Here is a 24,621-nt window from a genome sequence, read left to right on the forward strand (position 1 = left end):
GGATTTCTATACGTCAACTAAACATTTGGGAAAATGAGCCTTGTGATGAATGGAGGGATTTCAGATATATTGTATTATAGGTATTTGGTGCAGTCAGGGTTAAAGCCTGGGTTAGTGTGTGTATGACTGCTGCAGTGGTGTTTTTAAAGAATCCTGGTTTGAAAGATTTTGGCAGCCAGAGGTGTAATTATGGCATTGTAAAAAGTTTGGGCGAATGGAGTTTTATTTGTATTAAGGGGGTTCCCTGTGGAGTTAATTAAGTTTCATCTTGGTAAGATGATGTAATTAATGGGAGGAGCTATGGTACCAGGCATTTTGCAGAAAAAGTTGAATTGAGTTTTTCGTTTGGAAGGTGAGCTGAAACGAGCTGAGAAGTAGCTTCTGAAGAAATACAGCCAGAGTTTCTGCATGGGTCTGACTGTCAGTAAATTGTGAGCCTGATGTTCAGTTGCTGCCGTATGAGCCTCCCCCAGATTGTCCTTTCTGAGCTCCAGACAGGTGATGTAAAATACTCAGATGGGAAACACAAAAATATACAACAGGTTTAAACAAAGCTGATTTATTTGACATTTATCCAGAATATTAAACTTCATTCCAGTTACTGGAATTATTATCAGCAGAAACAAACTGCAACTGTCAGAATGAACATGATTCGGTCCTGGATGTGACTAACAGCAGCAATAACAGCAGAATCCAACCCCTGTAATCACCATGAATTCACTGGTGTCTCAGTGGGTGAGATGACCAAGTGAATCTCTTGCCGCACACAGAGCGGGTGAACAGCCTCTTACTCCTGTGAATGTGTTTGTTTGTCAGCAGATCCGATTGATTTTAAATCTGCTCACAGTCAGAACTTTGAAAAGTGTGGACAAGTGGATGTGTGTTGAGGTGGGATGACTGAGCAAATCTCTTCCCACACATGGAATAGAGGCACAGTCTCTGCCCAGTATGAGTGTGCTGGCGGACACTGAGTCCACATGATCACCTGAACCCACAGTGAGATCCTGAATGGTCAGTGTGAACATGCTGATAGGACATCAGCGCCAGAGAAATTTTAAAATACATTTAAAATAGCTTCCGACAGTATGAACCCACTGGTGTGTTAACAGGTTGAATGACTCAGTGAATCCCTCCCCACACATGGAGCAGGTCATAGAATCATAGAATTTACAGTGCTAAGGAGGCCATTCGGCCAATTGAGTCTGCACCGGCCATTGGAAAGAGCACCCTACCCAAGCCCACACCTCCATCCTATCCCCGTAACCCACTAACCCCACTTAACCCAGTAACCCCACTTAACCTTTTTGGACACTAAGGCAATTTAGCATGTCCAATCCACCTCACCCGCACATCTTTGGACTGAATGACCTCTCCCCGGTGTGAACTCACTGGTGCTGCTGCAGGATGGACAATCGACTGAACCTCTCTCTGCACTGAGAGCAGATGAATGGAGTGGAACCGGAGTGAATGTGCTGGTGAACCATCAATGAATGTGGGTTTTTACAGCTCCTGTCACAGTCTCAGCATTTAAACACTCTCTCTGCAGTATGAACTCACTGCTGTGTGTGTGGGGGCTGGATGGAGGAAGATGGGTGTTCAGGACTCAGACAAGGGGGAAATTAAGAGTCAGTTTGTCCCGGTGGGCTAGTGGGAGGGAGGGAAGCAGCAGAGGCAGCGGATCAGTTTGTCACAATTTTAGTTACAAAGTAGCTCCAAGAGCCCCTCGCACTTGTTGTTAGTGATGAAGATGGAGGAGACTGGGGAGGGGGAGAGCATTCAAAAGGAATTAATTTGTATTAGAGACAGTAAAAACATTCACCAAACTGCTCAACACAAAGTTGTTTTTTTTAACTTTTATCGATAACATGTCCTACAACTGTGCTGGGGTCTATTAACCTCAGCAGAAACAGATGCCAATAAAAATGATTTGGTCCTGGATGTGATTAACATCAAAATCCAATCACAGCAGTCACTGGTGAACCCGCTTGTGTTTCAGCAGGTGAGATGACTGAGTGAATCCCATCCCACATTTTGAGCAAGTGAAAGGCCTTTCCCCAGTGTGAACTCGCTGATGTCTCAGCAGGGTGGAAGAATCAGTAAATCCCTTCCCACAACTGGAGCAGATGAATGGCCTCTCCCCAGTGTGAACACGCTGGTGTTTCAACAAGATGAATGACTGAGTGAATCCTTTCCCACACTCAGAGCAGGTGAACGGTCTCTCCCCGGTGTAACCTCGCTGGTGTTTTCGCAATGTATTTGACTGAGTAAATCCCTTCCCACACACAGAGCAGATGAATGGCCTCTCTCTGTTATGAATTCGCTGATGTTTCAGCAGGTCGGATGAATCAGTGAATCCCTTTCCACAATCCAAACAGGTGAATGGCCTCTCCCCTGTGTGAACTCGCTGGTGTTTCAGCAGGATAGACGAGGTAGGGAATCCCTTCCCACACTCGGAGCATGTGAATGGTTTCTCTCCAGTGTGAACCTGTTGGTGTGTCAGCAGGATGGATGAGGTAGTAAATCCTTTCCCACACTCCTGGCAGCTAAACGGTCTCTCCCCAGTGTGAATCCACTGGTGTTTCAACAGGTGGGATGAACAGATGAACCCCTTCCCACACTTGGAGCAGGTGAATGGTCTCTCCCCAGTGTGAACTCGCCGGTGTGTCAGCAAGATGGATGAGGTGGTGAATCCCTTCCCACAGTCGGAGCAGGTGAACGGTCTCTCTCCACTGTGATTGGGTTGATGAGTTTTCAGCTCAGACGGGTATCTGAACCTCTTCCCACAGTCCCCACATTTCCATGGTTTCTCCCCAGCGTGTTTGCATTTATGTCTCAAGAGGCCAGATGATCGGCTGAATCCTCGTCCACACACAGAACACGTGGATGGTTTCTTTCCACTGCTTTCTCCTTCCATGTTCAAGATTAAGTGATAGTCAGATTACACTAATTTAGGCAATCGCGTCAGATCCTGATGTGATGTTTGGTTTGAGTTTCCTGCCTTCATCTCCTGCTTTTCCAACATCCTGTGTACACAATGTCAAAGGTTACAAATTCAACAGAAAAATATTTTTTTTGGTTTGAGTTTGCGGTGTTACACCCTATAAAATGAGTTCCAAAATCCATTGCTGTCAGTCCAGGATAGCAATACAGAACATTTACATATATATTTCATAGAATCCCTACAGTGCAGGAGGCCATTCAGCCCATAGAGTCTATATCGATCCTCCAAAAGAGCAAACTACCCAGGCCCACTCCCTCACTCTATTCCCATAACTCCACCAAACCTTTAGACATGAGGGATGCCAATCCACCGAAACTGCACACCTTTGGACTGTGGGACTAAACGAGAGCACCAGGAGGCAAGCCTGACACACAGACACGGGGAGAATGTGCAAACTCCCCGCAGTCACCCAAAGTCGGAATCAAACCCATGTTTCCAGTGGTGTGAGACAGCGGTGCTAACCACTGTGCCACCGCACAGGGTCAGTGATGACCCTGCACGTGTCCTGCCCCCCGAGGAAGATGACTGTCATTAACCCAAGTCCATCAATTTTTCCTTTGTTATTTTATGGGATGTGGGTTTCATTGGATTTGTTTCTGACCCCTTATTGTCCTTGTCAGAGGGCTGTTGAGAGTCTGAATCTCATGTAGGCCAGACTAGGGAAGAACAGCAGGTTCCCATCAGTTTACAATTGATGATAGCTGTAATGGTCATTCCTACTGAAAGTGGATTTATGTTCCAGATTCCTCCCCCTTTATTAATTTAATTTAAACTTCCCCAACTCCAGGGTGGGATTTGAGCCCCTGTCCCCAGACCATTGGCCTGGGTCTCTGATCCACTGGAATTACCCCCATCTCCCCAGTTACAGAGGTTCTGCAATTGCCACCGGGGTCGGTGCAAATTGGGGACGGGGAGCTTCTTGTTCTGGGTTTGAGGCCTCCGCCACTGGGTGTTTCTGAAGCCTGTGCACACACTGCAGCTCCAGCACCCAAACTGCGCATGATCAGGCTGAACATGCACGGCGCATGCTCTATTCACCACCATCCGCTGCGCATGTGCACACATCTGCTATTGTGATGATAGGGCATATTCTCTTTCGCCAGGAATGTACCACCCCCGCCATTGGAAGATGATATTGTTTGACGAAAATTATATTTCATGTCTGATTATGATCGCAGCTATAGGGTTAACATGTAAAATGATTAAACTAATTGATGCATCAACCAATTTCTCAGGAAGCATAGTCCTGTCCTCAGTGTAATTAACCCCAATAGTTCGATATGTACTCACTGGCGCCTCAGCAGGTGGGGTGAACAAGTGACTTTTCCCCATACACAGAATATTTACACTGTGGCTTGCCAATAAGAATTCAGCAATTGTGGATCAGAGCCTTTCGAACCTTTAAAGCTGGAATGTTAAGGAGTACGGAAACTGAGTAAATCCCTCTCATACACATTATGTATCTGAGTGGTCTCTCTCCAGTGTGACTGTGTGGCCAAGTCAGTAAATGGCATGACCAAGTGAACTCTTTTCCACTTTCAACTTGTGAACAATCTTTTTACAGTAAGATTTACACACGTGTTTCCAGCCCAGAGAGGGATTTCAAATCCCAAAATACACTTTCCAGATGACGCGGGACATACTGAAACTTCTTGCAATTTAGTTATGTCCACTTGCTGCTCACTATGTGATCTCCACACAGAGGAAACTAAATTCAGATTGTGTGACTGCTTTGTGGAACATCACCATTCAGTCCATGAATGTGATTCTGAGCATTCATTTGAATTCTCTGCTCCACCCCCAGTCTGACCTCTGTACCCTGGATCTCCTACACTGTTCCAATGAAGCTGAATGGAAGGTCAGAGAACTGATCCTCATCTGTTGATCCGGCACATTACAACCTCAACATTCATTTCAACAATTTCAGATCGTAACCACCATTCAATCTTTCAGACAGTAGATGTTGATAATGGTTCGTCTGTTATAATTTTAAATTGGGACCTGTCTTTTGTTTCCTTTCTTGGTCTTGGTCTATTAGTTTATTTACTTCTCTCATTATTACAATATTGCCCGGTACCATCATCCCCTTTGTCATTTAACTACTCCATGTATCAATCCTATTATAAGATCATGTGTTATTTTCTCCTCAGCCCTTCTCTTTTTCCTGACTCTACAGGCACTGTTTAAATCTAAATATTTTTCCTTCTTTCTGTCTGTTAATCTAAATTAACAATCACATGGAATGGTGAAATATATCTGCTCCTTTTAGTGTCTACCCCATTCTGTCTCTCTTTGTCTCTATATTTGGCTCAGTCTCCTTCACTCTTACATTCTGCCTGTGTCTCTATTGCTTTCCCCATTTTGCTCTTTGTTCTTTCTATTTGCTCAGTGCCTGTGAGCAACCACGATTCACTGGATTGATTCCTGAGATGAGGCAGTTGTCCTTGGAGGATTTGTTCTGTGGAGTCTGTCCTCTCTCGAGTTGAGAATAATGCAAAGTGATTGAGTTGAAAAGTGAGTTGAAAGGAAGGGATCTGGAAATCAGCAGACATTTCATGTTGTTCCAAGGGATGTGGGGTCTGGTTGTGTAGATGCGTTCATAAGATATAGGAGCAGAATTAGGCCATTTGGCCCATCGAGTCTACTCCACAATTCGATCATGGCTGATCTCATCCTGGCCGTAACTCCACCGTCCTTCCCGTTCTCCATAACTCTTCAATCCAGGGCAGCACAGTAGCATAGTGGTTAGCACAATTGCATCACAGCTCCAGGGTCCCAGGTTTGATTCCCGGCTTGGGTTACTGTCTGTGCTGAGTATGCACATTATCCCCGTGTGTGCATGGTTTTCCTCCAGGTGTTCTGGTTTCCTCCCACAGTCCAAAGATGTGCAGGTTAGGTGGATTGGCTATGCGAAATTGCCCTGATGTCCAAAATTGCCTTTAGTGTTGGGTGGGGTTACTGGGTTATAGGGATAGGGTGGAGATGTGGGCCTCTTTCTAAGAGCCGTTGCAGACTCGATGGGCCGAATGGCCTCCTTTTGTACTATAAATTCTATGATTCTATGATTACCAATTAAAAATCTGTCTAACTACTCTTGAAATTTACTCACTGTCCCAGCATCCACCGCACTCTGGCATAGAAAATTCCATCGATTCACAACCCTTTGGGAGAAATAGATTTTCCTCAAATCCATTTTAAATTTACTACCTCTTATCCTATGACTATGACCTCTTGTTCTAGAATGCTCCACAAGATGAAACATCCGGTCCACATCTACTTTATCCATACCTTTTGTCATCTTGTTTACCTCAATTTGATCTCAGGGTTTACACAGCACATCGGCAGCCTGAGATTTCAGCTTGGGTGGAGAATCTCTGAAAGGCTCCATTGAAATCACTCAATGGGGGCTAGAGAACTAACATTGTCTGCTTGGAGAGGAAGATTAGTGTTACAGCTGATGAAAAGCAACACACAGAGACCCAAAATGAAAGAGAAAATGCTGGAAAATCTCAGCAAGTCTGGCAGCATCTGTAGGGAGCTAACGTTTCGAGTCCGATGACTCTTTGTCAAAGCTAACAGACAGAGGAAGTGGGAAATATTTATACTGTGGAGTGAGAATGAAAGATGAGTCAAAACCACAGAAACCCAGGCAAACCGGATGCTAATGGCCACAGAAACCAAGGGGAAAGATTGCTAATGGCTAAACAGATACCCAAACACAGAGATCCGAACACACTTCCTCTCTTACATATATACGTAGACATAGGCACACAAACAGGCATCATCTCCACACACACAAACATGCCCACACTCGCGTAAACAGATCCATTCCTGTCCGATTGTGTGGTCAATACAAACCAATCTGATGAATAAAGAATATAAAATATCAGTGTCTTTACAAGCCACAATGTTTGAGAAATGCAATCCTCCAGGGACTGTAAGCAGTTTTGATCACCCATTTCCACCCCTTTCTCTGAATCCGGACTCTAAATTGAACAGCATCTGGAACAGCATCAATGTCAAAATATTACCATTGAGCCAGCGTGGATGAAGAGCCCTGGTGGGGGATAGTGTAAATTACAGAACAACATCCCTGGGTAATCACAGTCTCTTCTTCGTTCTTGGAATAATTGAAGATGTAAATTCTTCTCACATTGATGGTCCGGTTGATGGTTTCCAAGGAGAAAGCATATATTGTTTTGGTTGTCATCTGGACCACATTCACTGTTGTTCCAATATTGTAGGATGTGTTACACCATACCCAGCAGGTACCGTAGACTTTGTTAATATGTTTTTAAATTATTTCATGGGATGAAGGCATCGCTGACAAGACCAGCATTTGTTGCCCATCCCGAAGTGTCTCGTTCAGCTACATCAAAGGGCAGTTTAGAGTCAGCCACATTGCTTCACATCTGGAGTCACATGGAGGCCAGACCAGGCAAGGATGGCAGATTTCCTTCCCTGAAGTACTGAGTGTACCAAATGCATTTTTAGAAAAAGATTTTATGACTACCTTTCAATTCCATATATTGTTAATTTAATTTAAATTCTATTGTTTGCCGGATGGGATTTGAATCCATTTCCTCAGTACAGTGGCCTGAGCCTCGGGATCAGTCATCCAGTGACGTTACCACTGCACCAACATCTCCCCAAGTTAATTGACAAAACAATTCCTCATGTTCTTGTGCTGCCTCACCTTCATTCCCATGAATTCTATTTTTAGATCCATAATGGACTTGCTGCCGTCTTGAACTAAACTGTTGTCCATTGTTATTTAATAGTCTTCATGACATCATAGCACCAGGACTGGATGACATCATCAGAGTCCATTGTTTGTGAATAATCCACATCAATAACAACAGGAAATGTTCATCAACCTGAGCACATTATCTCGGCTGACACTCCAGTGTGACATTGAGGGACTGCTGTACTGTGAGACACTGTGTCCTTCAGATGGAGCTTGTGAAGACTCTGGCCACAATCTTCCAAACCTCCTGATGTAGTAGTGGTGCCGGAGGACTGACAGATTGTAAATGTTACATCCCTGGTCAAAACACAATACAGCCAATTTGCTTAACGTCAGTGGTGCGAGAAAAGATGAAGACAAATGTTCATGACACAATCAACTGACACTTGGAAAAGTATGGATTCTTACCTCCAGCATTTTCTGTTTATAATTCTGAAAACCTCCCTGGATCTGAAGGTGAGGAGAGATACTCTGAAAGGAATGGAGAGCTGTGATTTGTCAGAGTCACCACATGTATGAGAACTGAAGGTACTCATGGATAAGGATAAGAGTAGTCCTCGGGTGAAGGTGCTAAATTGGGGAAAGGCTAATTATTACAATATGAGGCAGGAACTGACGAATTTAGACTGGGAGTGGCTGTTTGAGGGTAAATCAACACATACGTATATGAAAATCCTTCTGTTTCTTGTATCCATGATTTTCTTAGATTGAGATGGAGTGCGGGAGTGTCAGACCATAAGAAATAGGAACATATACATAATAATTATTATCTGACATGTGGGACTCTTCCAAACATCAGTTGACTAGAATTCAGGACCGGCATGTTCCTGTGAGGATGAAGGATAAGTATGGCACGTTTCGGCAACATTGGATGATGAAGGATATTGCGAGCCTAGTCAAAAAGAAAAAGGAAGCATTCGTAAGGTCTAGAAAGCTGAGGACAGATGAAGCCCTTGAAGAATACAAAGAAAGTAGGAAGGAACTTAAGCAAGGGGGGCTAAAAGGGTCATGAAACGTCCTTGGAAAACAGGATTAAAGAGAATTCCAAGGCATTTTATACACATATTAAGAGCAAGAGGCTAGCCAGGGAAAGGGCTGTCCCACTCAAGGACAGAGGAGGGAATCTATACTTGGAGCCAGAGGAAATAACCAAGGTGCTGATGAGTACTTTGCATCAGGATTCACCAAAGGGAAGGCCTTGGTGGATGATGAGCCTTGGGGAGACTGTCTAGATAGTCTGGGTCATGTCAATATCAAAAAGGAGATGTTGGCATCTTAAAAAGCATTAGGGTAGATAAGTTCCCAAGTCCTGATGGGATATACCCCAGAATACTGAGGAAGGCAAGGGAGAAAATTGCTGGGGCCTTGACAGAAATATTTGTATCCTCATTGGGTACAGGTGCGGTCCTAGATGACTGGAGAATAGTCAATGTTGTCCCATTGTTTAAGAAGGCTAGCAAGGATAATCCAAGAAATTATAGGCTGGTGAGCCTTATGTCAGTGGAGGGAAATTATTGGAGAAGATTTTTGGGGTCAGGATTTACTTACATTTGGAAACAAATGGACTTATTAACGATAAGCAGCATGGTTTTATCAAGGAGGGGGGGTCGGTGTCTCAATAACTTGATCGAGTCTTTTGAGGAAGTGACGGCGATGATTGAAGGAAGGGCAGTGGATGTTATCTATAGAGACTTCAGCAAAGTCTTTGACAAGTTCCCTCTTGACAGACTGGTACAAAAGGTGAAGTCACATGGGATCAGGCATGCGCTGGCAAGATGGATACAGAACTGGCTCAGTCATGGGTGCTTTTCTGAATGGAAGGATGTGACTAGTGATGTTTAGCAGGGATCAGTGATGAGATCTTTGCTGCTCATGGTATATATAAATGATTTGGAGGAAAATGTAGGTCTGGTTTGAAAGTTTGCAGATGACACAAAGATTAATGGAGTTGCGGATAGTGAAGAGGATTGTAAGACGATACAGCACAATATAGACCGGTTGGAGACTTGGATGGAGAAATGGCAGATGGAGTGAAAAATGCAAAGTAATGCATTTTGGAAGGTTGAATACAGGTGGGAATTATACAGTAAAATGCTGAGGAGTATTGACAGGCAGAGAGATCTGTGCATCCAGGTCCACAGATCACTGAAAGTGGCAACGCAGGTGGATAAGTTAGTCAAGAAGGCATACAGCATGCTTGCCTTCATTGGTCGGACCATTGAGTATAAAAATTGGCAAGTCATGCTGCAGCTGTACAGAATCCTAGTTCGGCCACATTTGGAATATTGTGTGCAACTCTGGTCGCCACACTACCCGAAGGGTGTGGATGTTTTGGATGGGGTACAGATTAGGTTTACCAGGACATGGCGTGGAGAATAATAGCTATGAGGAGAACTCATATTGTTTTCACTGGAATGACGGAGGTTGAGAGACAACCTGATTGAGTTTACAAAATTATGAGGGGCATGGGCAGAGTGGATAGTCAGAAGCTTTTTCCCAGGGTGGAAAGATCAATAACTGGGCAACTAGGTTTAAGGTTAAAGGGGAAAGGTGGAGAGGAGATCTGTGAGGCACGTTTTGTACACAAGAGGCTGGTGAGTGCCTGGAACTTGCTGCCGGGGGAGGTGGTGGAAGCAGGGACAATAGCGATGTTTAAGAGGCATCTTGACGAATACATGAATAAGGTGGGAATAGAGGGATACGGACCCTGGGAGCGCAAACGGTTTTAGTTTAGACAGGCAGCCTGATCGGCGCAGGCTCGGAGGGCCGAAGGGCCTGTCCCTGTGCTGTTCTTTGAAATAATCTATAGTTGGAAAGGAAATGAGGTCCAGAAATGGAACAATCGGTGAGAGGACATCAATTAATCACCTCTTATCCTGGAGAAAACAAGGACTTGACACTCTTGTGTGTTTGAAACAACACTGATTTATTTAACAGGCATCAAGACATTAAACTCCAGCTAAGTTACAGAGATTATTAACATCAGAATGAAGATGGCTGAGAGAATCCTGATTGAGGTGTTCAAGATCCTGAGGGGTATAAACAGGGTAAGCAGTGAGAAACTGTTCCCTCTGAAGAGAAGATCAATAACGAGAGGACTCCGATTTACATTAATCGGGTGGACTGGATTCAACTGATCTCTCCACACATCTTCTCGACTGAGTAATACTACACTCCGTATGCTTCACCTGGTGACTGTGTCTATGTATTTATATTGTCCATTTATTGTATGTCGTAGGTTTTTTCATGTATGGAACGATCTGTCTGGACTGTACACAGAACAATAGTTTCCACTGTACCCAGTACACATGACAATAAATCAAATCCTAAAAGGAGTAGAAGTGATGCAAGGAAAAGAGTTTTCACCCAGGGGTGGTTGGTGCCTGGAACAAACTTCCGGAGAGGGCGGAGGAAGTGGGTTTGATCGAGGTATTCCAAAGGAAATTGGATTGTTCTCTGAAAAGAATGAATGTGCCAGGTTATGGGATAAGGCAGTAGAGTGGCACTCTGCAGAATGTTCTTTCAGTGAGCCAGCACAGACTCAATGGGCCGAATGGCCTCCTTCTTTACTGTAAAGATGATAGAATGAGTTCCTGAATTATGGTGAAAGATCACAGAGAGCAGTTCATACTAGGACACTGCAGGCCCAAGAATACAGCTGTAGGTCCAGAATATTAAACCCGAGTCCAGTTACAGGGATGATCAACATCAGCGGAAACAAACCCCAACTCAGAATGAATGTGGCTCAGTCCTGGATGTGGTTAACAGCAATAACAGCAGGATCTACTCCCTGTAGTTACTCGTGAAGTCGCTGGTGTGTCACCAGGTGGGATGAGGTAGTGAATCCCTTCCCACACTCTGAGCAGGTGAATGGCCTCTCCCCAGTGTGAAGTCGCTGGTGAGCTTTAAGGCTGGATGAATGCCTGAAGCTCTTTCCACAGTCAGTACAGCTGAACGGCCTCTCCTCAGTGTGAACCCGCTGGTGTGTCACTAGATTGGATGAATTGATGAATTGCTTCCCACACACGGAGCAAGTGAACGGCCTCTCCCCGGTGTGAACTCGCCTGTGTAATGCTAGGTTATACATCTGAATGAATGCCTTCCCACACACGGAGCAGGTGTAGGGTCTCTCCCCAGTGTGAACCCGCTGGTGCAATGTTAGGCAGGATGATTGAGTAAATTCCTTCCAACACACGGGGCAGGTGAAGGGTCTCTCCCCTGTGTGGACACGTCGGTGAGTTTCCAACTTAGATGGGCAAGTGAATGCCTTCCCACAATCCCCACATATCCATGGTTTCTCCATGTCATCATGTCTCTCCATGTTGGATGATCAGTTTAAGCCTCGTCCTCACACAGAACACGTGTACAGTTTCTCCACTGTGAATGGCGTGATGTGTTTTCAGGCTGTGTAACTGGTTGAAGCTCTTTCCACAGTCAGTTCACTGGAACACTCTCACTCGGGGGGTGTCTCGATGCTTTTCCAGTCACACTGATGTTTGAAATCTTTTCCCACAAACAGAACAGACGCACATTTCTCCTTCCACATTCAAAGGCCGATGATATTCAGATCCTAATGAATCGAGTGACTGTCAGATTTTGACGTGATGTTTGGTTTGAGTTTCCCGTCTGAAAATCCTCCCCTTTTTATCGCCTGCTGATAGAATTTACAAAGGTCATCACGGTCAGTCCAGGATAGAAATTCAGAACAGATAATTCTCGTTTCTCTGGAACATTTTTTCCTCTCTTGTTCCCACAAAGCTGTAAATCCCCGTCCCACACACTCTCCCTGGGCCGAAATCTAAATATTGTGTTACATTGCTTTCTGTATCTTTACAACCAATTTGAACAAATCTCTCCAGGTCCTCATTCCTCCCTCTCTTTGGAATCTCCTCTAGCCCCACAACCCTCCGAGGTATCTGCACTGCTCTAATTCTGGCTTCTTGTGCTTTCCCTTTTAATCTCTCCATCATTAACAAGCGGGCCTTCGGTTCCCTTGGTTCCAAGCTCTGACATTCTCTCCCTAACTTCTCCTTCTGTCTACCTCACTTTCCACTGTTAAGCCACTTGTGTATTGCTGTAAAAAGAGACATGCTGTGGAAGATTTTCATCGTGCACTCACCAGGACAGATTTGTCAAACTTTGTTTTATAATTTTCCTGTGAAGTGTATTGGGATGGTTTATAAGTTGTTGTGGACTGTAACCCTGACCTCCTGTTTTACAAAACCCATTGGTTTCACAACAAACTCATTCTCTGATTTATTTTGTCCCCTAGGTCATTCATCCGGGTTTGCCCCCTACAAAGATGGTGGCCCCTTACAGAGATGGCGGCCACACATGCGCCCTGGAGCTCACTGTCCTCCCTCAAGATGGCGGAAGTTAACTCGGGCCTGACAATCTTAGGAAGGCCCGAGGATATTGCCTCGGAAACTGAGGGTTTTTTGGCCGGGTGTTTATAACAAATCGCAACCCATCCGCCGGCTCCATTTATGTTATTATTTCGGTCTTTGTAAAAATCTCCATTTTAAACCCGCTCGCTCGGTATCCTTACCGTCTGTCGCCAGGAACTGCGCATGCTCCAGCTCACAAGCCAGGGAGCTGACATTGATTGTGGAGGGTTTGCGGATCCTCTCCGGTCCAGCCGCCTGACGCTGACTCCGCTTCTCCGGGACAGAGACCCGTCTCTCTGTCCAGGACCATTACTGGCACTGCGCGTGCGCACTGGGCTCAGTTGCAGCCGCCGCACTCCGCATGCCCCAGCCCACAATACCCGGGTGATTGACGGCAGCTCCCTGAGGAGGAGGGGGCAGGACTGGAGAACAGGGTGGATGAGAAAACAGAGACACAGAGGAAACCCCCTGATTGTGGAGCAAACATTTCAACATTTGCCCCCGAAATCTGGCAGCAGAATGCAGCAAGGGCTCATTTAAAGGAATAACTGGACAGCCAGGGAATGTCACCATTAGTGTCATGATATGCAGACACACACATAATGATATACAGGCAGGCACAGACAAGCAGCGAATGGACACAGAGAACAGGACATGACCAATAAGCAGGCAGGACACTCAGGGGTGGGATCTGACTATAAAAGACACGAGGCACTCACACTCCGCCTCTTTCCACTGATGAACATCTAGAGAGTCAGTCAAAGGTATTGTTACAATCGCACACCTCCACCACGTGGCTAAGAGCTAGTCTGGTTCAGTCAGACAGAGTAACCACACTTAAGTTAGCAGAGAATTGAACTCACAGAGAACGTGCTAACTGTGCTATTAGTTCAATAAACCTGATTGAACTAACTTCAAGGTCTGGAGTATCTTTTTGATCTAAGCTGCATCCAGTTGCAGCCAGTGTTATACCAGTGTACAGAACACGACAATTTGAACAGTAAGAAGTCTTACAACACCAGGTTAAAGTCCAACAGGTTTGTTTCGAATCACTAGCTTTCGGAGCACTGCTCCTTCCTCAGATGACTCGGATTCAATCCTGGCCCCTGTCTGCGTGGATACTCCCCGTGGGCGTGGATCTCACCTCCACAACCCAAGGATGTGCTAGGTAGGTGAATTTGCCATGCTAAATTGCCCCATAATTGGAAAAAATGAATTGGCTGCTCAAATTCCTTTAAAGAAAAGAAAAAAATGGGATCATACAGTACAGAAAAGGCCCTTCTGCCCACCGCATATGCATTGGTCAAAAACAACCATCCATTCTAATCCCATTTTCAGTTTTCTTTCATGTACCGTTATCTGTTTAAAAGTGAAGAAGGAGTATTTAAAGAATGAGACACAAAAACTGTTGCTCTGTTCAAAATGAAACTACACTCACTGTTTGTCTTCACCAAGAAGGTCGCTGTTACCCAGGACATGGAATCATAGAATCATAGAATTTACAATGCAGAAGGAGGCCATTTGGATCAACGAGTCTGCACCGGGCCTTAGAAAGATCACCCTGCCTAAACCCACACCTCCACCCTATCCCCGTATCCCCATCTAACCTTTTATGAACACTAAGGACAATTTAGCTTAGTCAATCCACCTAACCAGCACAACTTTGGACTGTGGGAGGAAACCGGAGCACCCAGAGGAAACCCACGCAGACACAGGGAGAACGTGCAGACTCCGCACAGACAGTGGGACGTAAGCTGGGAAGCAACTGTGCTACCTGCTGCCCGATGGAGAAGGACTAGGAAACCCTGTCCCAAGATTGGTTCAAAATTAGTTCGGAGGTAGTGTTGAAGTGAGGATGTAAATTTCAGCGGCGCTGGCAATAATCACCCGCTCATTTCTGGAGGTGCTGGCCGACTGGAGAATTGCAAATCTTATGTACTTGTTCAAAAAGGATAGCTCCAGCAATTACAGACCAGTTAGTTCAAGATCAGTGGTGGGTAAGCTTCTATAATAAATTATTCCAGATAGCATTAATAGCCACATGGAAAAATATGGACTGATTTGGAAGAACCAGCATAGATTTCTAAAGAGGAAATTGCTGGAATTTTTTATAGGATGTAACAGAAAGGGTCGATGATGTTAATGCTGGTATGTAGTGTGCGTGGAATTTCAGTAGGCATGCGATGCTATGCAACAAAACAGAATTGTGAGAACAATTATAGCTCATGGAAAAAAAGGGAGATTGGTGATACAAAAATGGCTGAATAATAGGAAGCAGGGAGTAACAGTCAATGGATATTATCAGGCAGGAGGAAGGCTTGTAATGGTGTTCCCCAGGGGTCGGTATTTGGATCCTTGCTTTTCCTGGTGGAAATTAATGATCTAGATCGTGGTCTGTGGGGGACAATTTTGATTTTGCAGATGATACAAAATTTGGAAGTATTACAAACTGTGAATAAAACAGTGTAGAGTTTCAAATTGGACATGGACAGGTTGGTGGAGTGGGCAGATGAGTGACAGAATGAATTTAATGTGGAGAAGTGTGAGGTGATACATTTTGGTACTTATTATCAATCAAGTTATCAAACCATTTTCATTTTCTACCTGACACCTGTATCTCCATGATAACCCAGATATTGTGCTTTCTTTCATAATTTTTAAATAGTCAATAAAAGATTTGTTTCTCCCAATTTACCCAGATCATCATGTGGAACTTCCCAATTAGTCTTCCTGTCACACGGCCGGATTAGTTTGGACACAGGTTCAGGTGGTGACAAAAATCCTGGTGTTTTCTCAGACCCCAGTAGTAATTATGAACATATAGGGACATGAAAGAGAAACACTCCCCCAAACTGACCCCAAAGCAAAATTAATTTTTTTGAAAGAGATCAAGATATGATGCACATCAAATTAGAGAAACATTGTGAGAGGAAAACCCCAAAATGTAGGATGGGTGAGACCTTATTTGCTGTGAGGGATGAGGGAAAGTCTTTGCTATGGAGTGCCACCTCTTTGACCATACTCACTTCAGGGTCAGGGTCCTGACAAGTTTTTTAATGAGTTTAACTGGAGTCTGTCTTCCCGGAGCCAATGATTGTATTTTGTCTTTCGGGTGGATCCCATGAATCTCCTCTGGAGCAGTTGTCCTGGTGAGTCAGTCTGCCTGGTTATTACCATCACCCTCTTCACTAACTCCTGCTGCTAACATACCTTTACCTTACAAATAACAATTGGTCCTAGACACATATCAGCAACATCCCAAATCATTCAGAGTTTGGAGTGGTGGGTGAGTGGCTTCCTTTCTGCTGTGGGAAAGCTCTGATTTTGTTTTTGCCAGAGAAGTATGTTTACAGTGGAGCTTTCATAATTTTTGGTGATTCTGTCAGTAACGATTTCAAGGGCTGTGATGATGATGATGATGTCCTCAGATTTCTGGGCTAAATATTGTGGTGTGCATTTGAAAAGGACACTACAGCTGTCATTGGGAATCAAAGACACGGCACCAGACTGATACGGACCTTGTTCATAAAACCCAGATCCGTTCACAAATCCCAGTACAGTCTAACAGTGATGTGGCTCTAACAGGTCTATGGGACTCGGCCTCTTTCCTCTGACAGGTATGTGGGGCTCTTTCATACTGCAACATTCCAGACAAATGCGAATTGTGAAGTTACAGGATATTAATTCCTTTATTTTGTAACCCCATTTCACCTACTCTATCACACCAGGATACTCCCTTCATTTGACCCTTTATTAATAATGCCACTGTGGTTTGTGCAGTCTGTCCAATTGTTCTATCAAACTCTATCAAGTGCTCTGTGTGTGTAACTATTTGTGAGCACTTAATATCTGCTCGATAAATTGGGCAATCAATCTTTCCACAGGGTTAAATGTGACTGTGAATGATGGAAAATCTTTTCCATTAAGATCTCAGATTACTGCAGCAGATCTACATTGTTCTGACTCTGCAAGCAGGGCTGCGAGATTAATTGATTAGATCTTCCAAAGACACAGTACAGGTATAATAATCATGGAATTTACAGAGCAGCAATTTTCGTCCCATCAGTCTACACCGGTCCTTGAAACAGCACCCTTATTAAGCCCACACAACCACACTAACCCCATAACACCACATAATCTTTGGACACTAAGGGGCAATTTAGCATTGCCAATCCACCTAACCTGCACATCTTTGAATTGAGGGAGGAAACTGGAGCACCCAGAAAAAAACCGGAGAAAGTGAAAACTCCACACACTCGGTCATCCAAAGCCATAATTGAACTTGGGTTCCGGGAGCTGTGAGGCAGCATTTCGAACTGCTGTGCCACCATGCCGAATGACTTCTCTTTGAGCAGGATTGTTCTGGAAACAGTCAATATTCAGTATCAGAGGTAGAGACAGGAACCAGCGACTGTGGGATTGAACCCAGCCAGATTCAGCAACATCAGAGAAGTGTGTGTGTGGGGGGCGGGGGAGCAGTATTAAAAACATTAAAGCATTAAAAACTCTACATGGTGGCACTTGGAGAAATGGAAGGTAGTAGATTACCAATTTACAATTTTTGAGATTTAAAAAAAAATTATCTCAAAGAGTAACAAAGATATTTTGTATTAAATGTTTTAGCTTCCAATGGTGCGATTATTACCCAATGTCCCCTGCGGCTGGGAAAGTGCACGGTTTACACTACAGTAGTCCAGTGCGCAGGCGCAGTGCTGCATCTGGAGCATGCGCAGTGTCACTTTGCTCGGTGCTCTGGGAGCGCGGTAGTGGCATCTTCTGATGGTAAGAGTCAGTGGGGCGGAGGGAGGAATGGAGCCGGGAAGCGGAAACGGAGTGCGGAGGCTTCATAAACACCCGGTGCAGGCCCCAGGGGCGCGATCAGACCCTGCAGGTCCCGAGGTTGCAACTGCGGGGCCTTTATCCGGATTAGGCCCAGTTTCGCCGCCGCCAGAGTGCAGAGCGCATGCGCGGCCATCCTGGCCCCTTTGATCAGAGAATCCATACAGCAGTGTTTCTCAAACTATTTTACCCGGGATCCATTTTTAACAACCGGCTATCCTCTTCATTCCAGGGATCATTCTTGTAAATCTCCTCTGGAAACTTTCCAAGACCATCACACCCTTCCTTAGATACACGACCCACAACTGCTCACAATATTCCAAATGAAGACTGACCAGAGCCTTACACAGCCTCAGAAGTACATTCCTGCTCTTCTATTCTAGCCCTCTCGACATAAATGCTGACATTGCACTTGCCTTTTTAACTGCTGAATTAACCTGCACGTTCATCTCAAGAGGACTCCTAAGTCCCTTGTGCTTCCGATGTCCTGAGCCTTTTCCCATTCAGAAAGTAGTCTATGCCTCCATTCTCCTACCTCAGACTTTTCTCCATTGTATTCCATTTGCCGCTTCTTTGTCCACTCTCCTAGCCTGTCCAGGTTCTCCTGCAGCCCCTCTGCTTCCTCAATATCTCCCTGCACATTTTCCCCGTGTTTACGTGGGTTTCGCCCACACAACTCAAAGATGTGCAGGCTACGTGGATTAGTCACACTAAATTGCCCCTTAATTGGAAAAAATGAATTGGATACTCAAAATTTTTTATTTTTAAAAAATATTATCTGTCCCTCTGCATATCTTTGTATCATCTGTAAACGTTGCAACAGTACCCTCAGTTCCTTCTTCCAGATTGTTAATGTATATAAAAGAAAAGTACAGCACACAAATAGGCCCTTCGGCCCTCCAGGCCTGCGCCGACCTTTCTACCTGCCTAATCTTAAACCTTCACCTCCGAGGTCCATATCCCTCATCCCATTCATGTATTTGTCAAGGCGCACCTTAAACGTCACTATCACACCTGTTTCTAGCACCTCCTCCAGCAGCGTGTTCCAGGCACTCTGTAAAAAAAAAAAAAAAACTTCCCTCGCACCTTAAACCTGTGGTCCCCATGTAATTGACTGCTAGCTGGGAAAAGGCTTCTGACGATCCACTCTGTCCATGCCCCTCATAATTTTGTAGACTTCCATAAGGTCGTCCCTCAACCTCTGTCGTTCCAGTGAGAAAAAAACAAGTTTCTCCAACCCCATCTCATAGCTAATGCCCTCCATACCAGACATCATCCTGGTAAACCTCTTCGGTACCCTCTCCAAAGCCTCCACATCCTTCTGGTAGTGTGGCAACCAGAATTGAACACTATATTCCAAGTGTGGCCTAACTAAGGTTCTGTACAGTTGTAGCCCGACTTGCCAATTTTTACACTCAGTGCCCTGGCCGGTGAAGGCAAGCATACCTCTTGACTATCGTCTTCACCTGCCTTGTCACTTCCAAAGACCTGTGAATCTGTACACCCACATCCCTCTGCTTGTCAATTCATTTAAGGGTTCTGCCATTTAGTGTATATTTCCCTTCTGTATTAGACCTTTCAAAATGCATTACCTCACATTTGGGTGGCATGGTAGCACAGTGGTTAGCACTGTTACTTCACAGTGCCAGGGACCCGGGTTTGATTCCCGGCTTGGGTCACTGTCTGTGTGGAGTCTGCACGTTCTCCCCGTGTCTGTTGTGGGTTTTCTCCGGGCACTGCAGTTTCCTCCGCAAGTCCCGAAAGACGTGCTTGTTAGGTGAATTGGGCATTCTGAATTCTCCCTCAGTGCATCCAAACTGGCGCTGGAATGTGGCGACTTGGGAATTTCCACAGTAACTTCATTGCAGTGTTAATGTAAGCCTACTTGTGATACTAATAAAGATTATTTATTTATTTAACAGGAGCTCAGTGCACAGAAGCAGTGCTGAATCATCTGGAGCATGTGCAGTCTCACTTTTCTCTGAGCCGTGTGCTTGCGGGAGAGGCTTTTGGAAATTGGTGAGAGCGAGCAGGGCAGAGGGAGGAATTGAGCTGAGAGGTCATAAACCCTCGGCATAGGCCGCAAGCCCGAATAAGACTCCGGACGTTCCGCGTTTGTAGCTCCTGGGCTTTGTCCCCATGAACAGGCCCAGGTTAAAAGCTGCCATCTTGTTTCAATGGGAGCAGTGAGCATGCGGGACCATTTTGGAGATGCAATGGGTCATGGGCGGGGCTTCAGGGTCCCAGTGACCAGGAGAGAAAACCATTGTCTCATTGATTTACTCTCACTGCTCTCATCTTCTGGTGGTGCCCATCCCACAAATTATCAGATTCATTCAGCACAACTTGCCTTTATGTTTTTGTTGGCTTTCTCTCACTCCTTATTTTTGTTTTATGTCGATTTCACAGGGTATTAGAAGGGGAGGATTTGCAATCCGGAAACTCAAACAAAACATCACAATAAGATCTGACAGTCACCCAATTCAGCACATCGTAGTTACTGATTTTTAATATGGAAGGAGAAAACAGCGTTCACAGTGGAGAGAAACCATACACATGTTCTGTGTGTGGACAAGGCTTCATCCAATTATCTGACTTATCAGATCATAAAGGCAGTCGCACTGGGGGAAAGCCGTGGAAATGTGGGGACTGTGGGAAAGGTTTCAATTACCCGCCTGACCTGGAACCTCAGCAGCGTAGTCACACCGGAGAGAGGCCATTTACTTGCTCCGAGTGTGGAAAGGGATTCATTCGATCATCCAATCTGATGATACACCAGCAAATTCACACAGACCAGAGACCATTCAGGTGCTCTCACTGTGAGTCCTGTTTCAAACGTTCATCTGACCTCACTGTACACCAGCGAGTTCACACTGGGGAGAGGCCGTTCATCTGCTCTAAGTGTGGGAAGAGATTCACTCGATCATCCAATCTGCTGACACACCAGCGAGTTCACTCCGGGGAGAGACCATTCACCTGCTCTGAATGTGGGAAGGGATTCATTCAGTCAACTTTCCTGTTGCAACACCAGCAGGTTCACACTGGAGAGAGGCCATTCACCTGCTCTGATTGTGGGAAAGGATTTATTCGTTCATCAGACCTGCTGACACACCAGCGAGTTCACACTGGAGAGAAGCCATTCATCTGCTGCATTTGTGGGCTCGGATTTGCTCGCTCATCCACAATGCTGAGACACCAGAGGGTTCACACTGGGGAGAAGCCGTTCACCTGCTCTAAGTGTGGGAAGAGCTTTTTTCGATCATACAATCTAATGACACACCAGCGAATTCACACCAGGGCGATTTCTCACCTAGGGCGGCACAGAGGTACAACGGTTAGCACTGCTGCCACAGGGCATGAGGGACCGGAGTTCAATTCTGGCCTTGGGTGACTCTGGAGTTTGGACTTCATCCCTGTATCTGCGTTGGTTCCCAATGGTGCTCTGGTTTCCTCCCACAGTGCAGATTAGGTGCATTGGCCATGCTAAATTACCCGTTTGTGTCCAGAGATGTGCAGGTTAGGTGGGGTTACGGGGATGGAGTGGGCCTGGGTAGGATGCTCTTTCAGAGAGCCATGCAGACCCAATAGGCCAAATGGCCTCCTTCTGCAATGTAGGGATTCTATGGAGAGGCCATTCGCCTGCACCGAATGTGGGAAGAGATTAATTCATTCATCTGACCTGCTGCAACACCAGCTTGTTCACACTGAAGAGAGACTGTTCTGGTGCTCTTTCTGTGGGACTGGATTAAAGTGATCATCTCAATTTACTGCACACCAGCGCACTCACACTGGGGAGAGGCCATTCACCTGCATCAAGTGTGGGAAGGCATTCTCTCAGTCTGTACACCAGCGCACTCACACTGCGGAGAGGCCATTCACCTGCATCAGGTGTGGGAAGGCATTCACTCAGTTATCCTCTTTGCTGAGACACCTGCAAGTTCACAAGTAAGTCCAGTATAAAGGTCCTTCCAGTTTATTCCCTTATTTCTCCTTTCTTTTATTTTGCCGTAATTATTCTGATCCATGGATGATTAATGGATCTTTAAGTCAAGCAGCAGAATACACAAGTTACAGGAGAGAACACTGCTGGTTTAAACAGGAGCTTCACACTTGTCGGCACCAGAGAGAGAGAGATGGGGTGGGACACAGTTTGATTGATTGGCTGATGGTCAATGAATTTCCCCAAAATGCCGTACTCTGCCTGGTAACAGTTGGTGATTGGATTCTATCCGAGTGGAATGATTTTCAGAGTCCCGAGGAGTTTTAGATTTGATCCTGGCAGCACAGAGACAAGATCCTGCTACTCTCCGTGTTTTCTCCAGAAAAGCTGGGAGTGCTGTATTTATGAAATTTGCAGAGAACCTGAATGAATTTATCCACAGGAAAACCATTCCAGGCTGCAAACAAAGACCAGAAGCTGCCATCTCTCTCCACGGAGACTGAGTGTTGCATTTCTGAAACTAAAGAGGTCTGAACGAATCTACAAGTACGATTGCAAACTGAAGGCAGGGTTTGGGGCGGAGTAAGGTGCTGCAAACCCACCATCTCCAACAAAGACTCCTTTTACTGATGATCCCCCCCCCCCCGTGTTTGTCTTGTGTGTGTGTAGAGGGCCGGGGGCAAGTTAAAGTGGGGGAATTAGGAGTTAGATAATAGTTAACCAGTTGTACTCGCGGCATATTTCATTCTAGTTCTTGTTATAAATAAACAGTAATTGTGTTTGCATTACAAACCTGGTGACTGTAATTATTGGGCCGACAAGGCCAAAGATTTTGGATATGTTTCTAAGAATTATTGGTTAATTCACTTGTGCTTTGACTTCGAGTCAAGTGGGTCTGGAATTGTCCGCACGCTAGTTATAATAACAGTGATTGGATTTTACTATTACTCACATCCAGGAGTGAAGCAGGTTGATTGGGGTCAGTTTTTGCTGGTGTTAACAAACCCCAGCTCAGTTATAGGGCTATAGGATAGTGAAATAAATCAGCTTTGTGTTAAATACACTGTATTGGGTTCTTAAAAATATCTCTAACACAAGTTAGTTCCTGTTGAAGTGCTCGATCTCTTTCCTGCCTGCTCCATCCTCACCTCCAACAACAAGTGTGAGGAGCTTCTTTGTCACTGAGGTAACCAGATGAGTTATCTCTGGTACTTCCCTCCCTTCCACTCACCCAAACTGCTTTGAAGGTTCCCTCTTGGCCGAGTACTAAAGTAACATATTTCTCCAGTATCTCTCCTATCTCCCGTCCCGCTCTATCCCCCCCGTCCCGCTCTATCAGAGCTCAACCTTTTGCTGAGATCCACCTTCCAGTCCCTTGACTATTCTCAATAAACTGCTGACCATTATTTTCCCATATGTGGTATTGTCCCTCACTCCTTTAAATATCATCCACCTTGAAAAGCAACAACATTTGACTCCACCATCTTTGCAAACCACTGCCCCATTTCCAACCTCCCTTTCCTCTCCAATGTCCTTGTACTTGGTATTCCCCAAGGATCTATCCTCGGTTCCTCCTATTTCCCATCTGCACGCTGCCACGAGGGGACATCATCCCAAAGCACTGTGTTAGTTTTCATATGGACACTGACAACACCCAGCTCTACCTCACCACCACCCTTCTCCATTCCCCCACTCTTAATAAATTATCAAACTGCTTATCCTACATGCGGTACTGGATGGGTAGAAATTTCCTCCAATTAAAAATTGGGAAGACCAAAGCCATTGTCTTCAGTCACCATTAGAAATTCCGTTCCCTAACTCACGAGTCCATCCCTCTCCCTGGGAACTGTCTTGAGGCTGAACCACACTCTGCACAATCTCCGTGTCAGATTTGACCCAAGGTGAGTTTCTGACCACATATCCACACACTAATTCCTGATATTTCAATCTCCATAATGTCATCTGTCTCCCCCCCACCCCAGCTCATCTGCTGCTGAAACCCTCATCCATGCCCCTGTTACCTTTAGACTTGGTGATTCCAATACATTCCTGTCCAGCCTCTCACATTCACCCAACCCCCACACAGAAACATGAGATCATCCAGAACTCTGCTGCCTGTGAGCTTTCTCACACCAAGACCTGTTCACCATCACCCTGTGATGCACGATCAATTGCACAAAGACTAAAGTTGGGTACAACTGTGGCTTTTTAAAAAATCATAGATTTTACAGTGCAGAAGGAGGCCATTCGGCCCATCGAGTCTGCACCGGCTCTTGGAAAGAGCACCCTACCCAAGGTCAACACCTCCACCCTATCCCCACAACCCAGCAACCCCACCCAACACTAAGGGCAATTTTGGACACTAAGGGCAATTTATCATGACCAATCCACCTAACCTGCACATCTTTGGACTGTGGGAGGAAACCGGAGCACCCGGAGGAAACCCACGTACACACGGGGAGGACGTGCAGACTCCGCACAGACAGTGACCCAAGCCGGAATCGAACCTGGGACCCTGGAGCTGTGAAGCAATTGTGCTATCCACAATGTTACCGTGCTGCCAAACTTTATTACAGTCAGATGCGTGGCCTCCTGCTGCAGCTGGCGAAATGGCAAGGCACTGGAGGTCATGCATATTTATACAGTTCTCAGTGGGCGGAGCCAGCCAGCAGGAGCTACTGGCGACCTGTAGTGCAGGTCCTACTGT

The 24,621-nt window shown here is 45.4% G+C and overlaps 1 protein-coding gene and 1 long non-coding RNA gene across 2 annotated transcripts; one reads left to right on the top strand and one right to left on the bottom strand.

The window, feature by feature from the left end:
- Nucleotides 1-543: 543 nt before the first annotated feature.
- On the bottom strand, nucleotides 544-13,464 carry LOC140417891 (uncharacterized). The gene is made up of 4 exons (XM_072501322.1): nucleotides 13,297-13,464; nucleotides 11,549-12,402; nucleotides 6,750-6,863; nucleotides 544-2,939 (listed from the first exon to the last, which is right to left on the bottom strand). Exons 2-4 carry the CDS (start codon nucleotides 12,067-12,069, stop codon nucleotides 1,970-1,972), a joined length of 1,605 nt encoding a protein of 534 aa, XP_072357423.1. The 5' UTR covers nucleotides 12,070-12,402; nucleotides 13,297-13,464; the 3' UTR covers nucleotides 544-1,969.
- A 4,404-nt stretch (nucleotides 13,465-17,868) lies between these two features.
- Nucleotides 17,869-22,700, top strand: LOC140419611 (uncharacterized). The gene is made up of 3 exons (XR_011945898.1): nucleotides 17,869-17,917; nucleotides 19,897-19,993; nucleotides 20,384-22,700. It is a non-coding gene; the product is annotated as an uncharacterized lncRNA (long non-coding RNA).
- The last annotated feature ends 1,921 nt before the right edge of the window (nucleotides 22,701-24,621 follow it).

Source organism: Scyliorhinus torazame, chromosome 5, assembly GCF_047496885.1.
Source record: "Scyliorhinus torazame isolate Kashiwa2021f chromosome 5, sScyTor2.1, whole genome shotgun sequence".
In the NCBI taxonomy this organism is placed as follows: Eukaryota; Metazoa; Chordata; class Chondrichthyes; order Carcharhiniformes; family Scyliorhinidae; genus Scyliorhinus; species Scyliorhinus torazame.

What these genes read in the sequence shown, in the direction of transcription:
- LOC140417891 (XM_072501322.1), bottom strand. Translation starts at nt 12,069, where the DNA reads ATGGAGAGACATGATGACATGGAGAAACCATGGATATGTGGGGATTGT. An exon ending in ACACACCAGCGACTTCACGA is followed by an intron (nt 6,864 to 11,548) that starts GTAACTACAGGG and finishes TTTATTCATCAG; the next exon opens with ATTGGTTTGTATTGACCACA. An exon ending in GCCTATGTCTACGTATATAT is followed by an intron (nt 2,940 to 6,749) that starts GTAAGAGAGGAA and finishes TAAATTAGTGTA; the next exon opens with ATCTGACTATCACTTAATCT.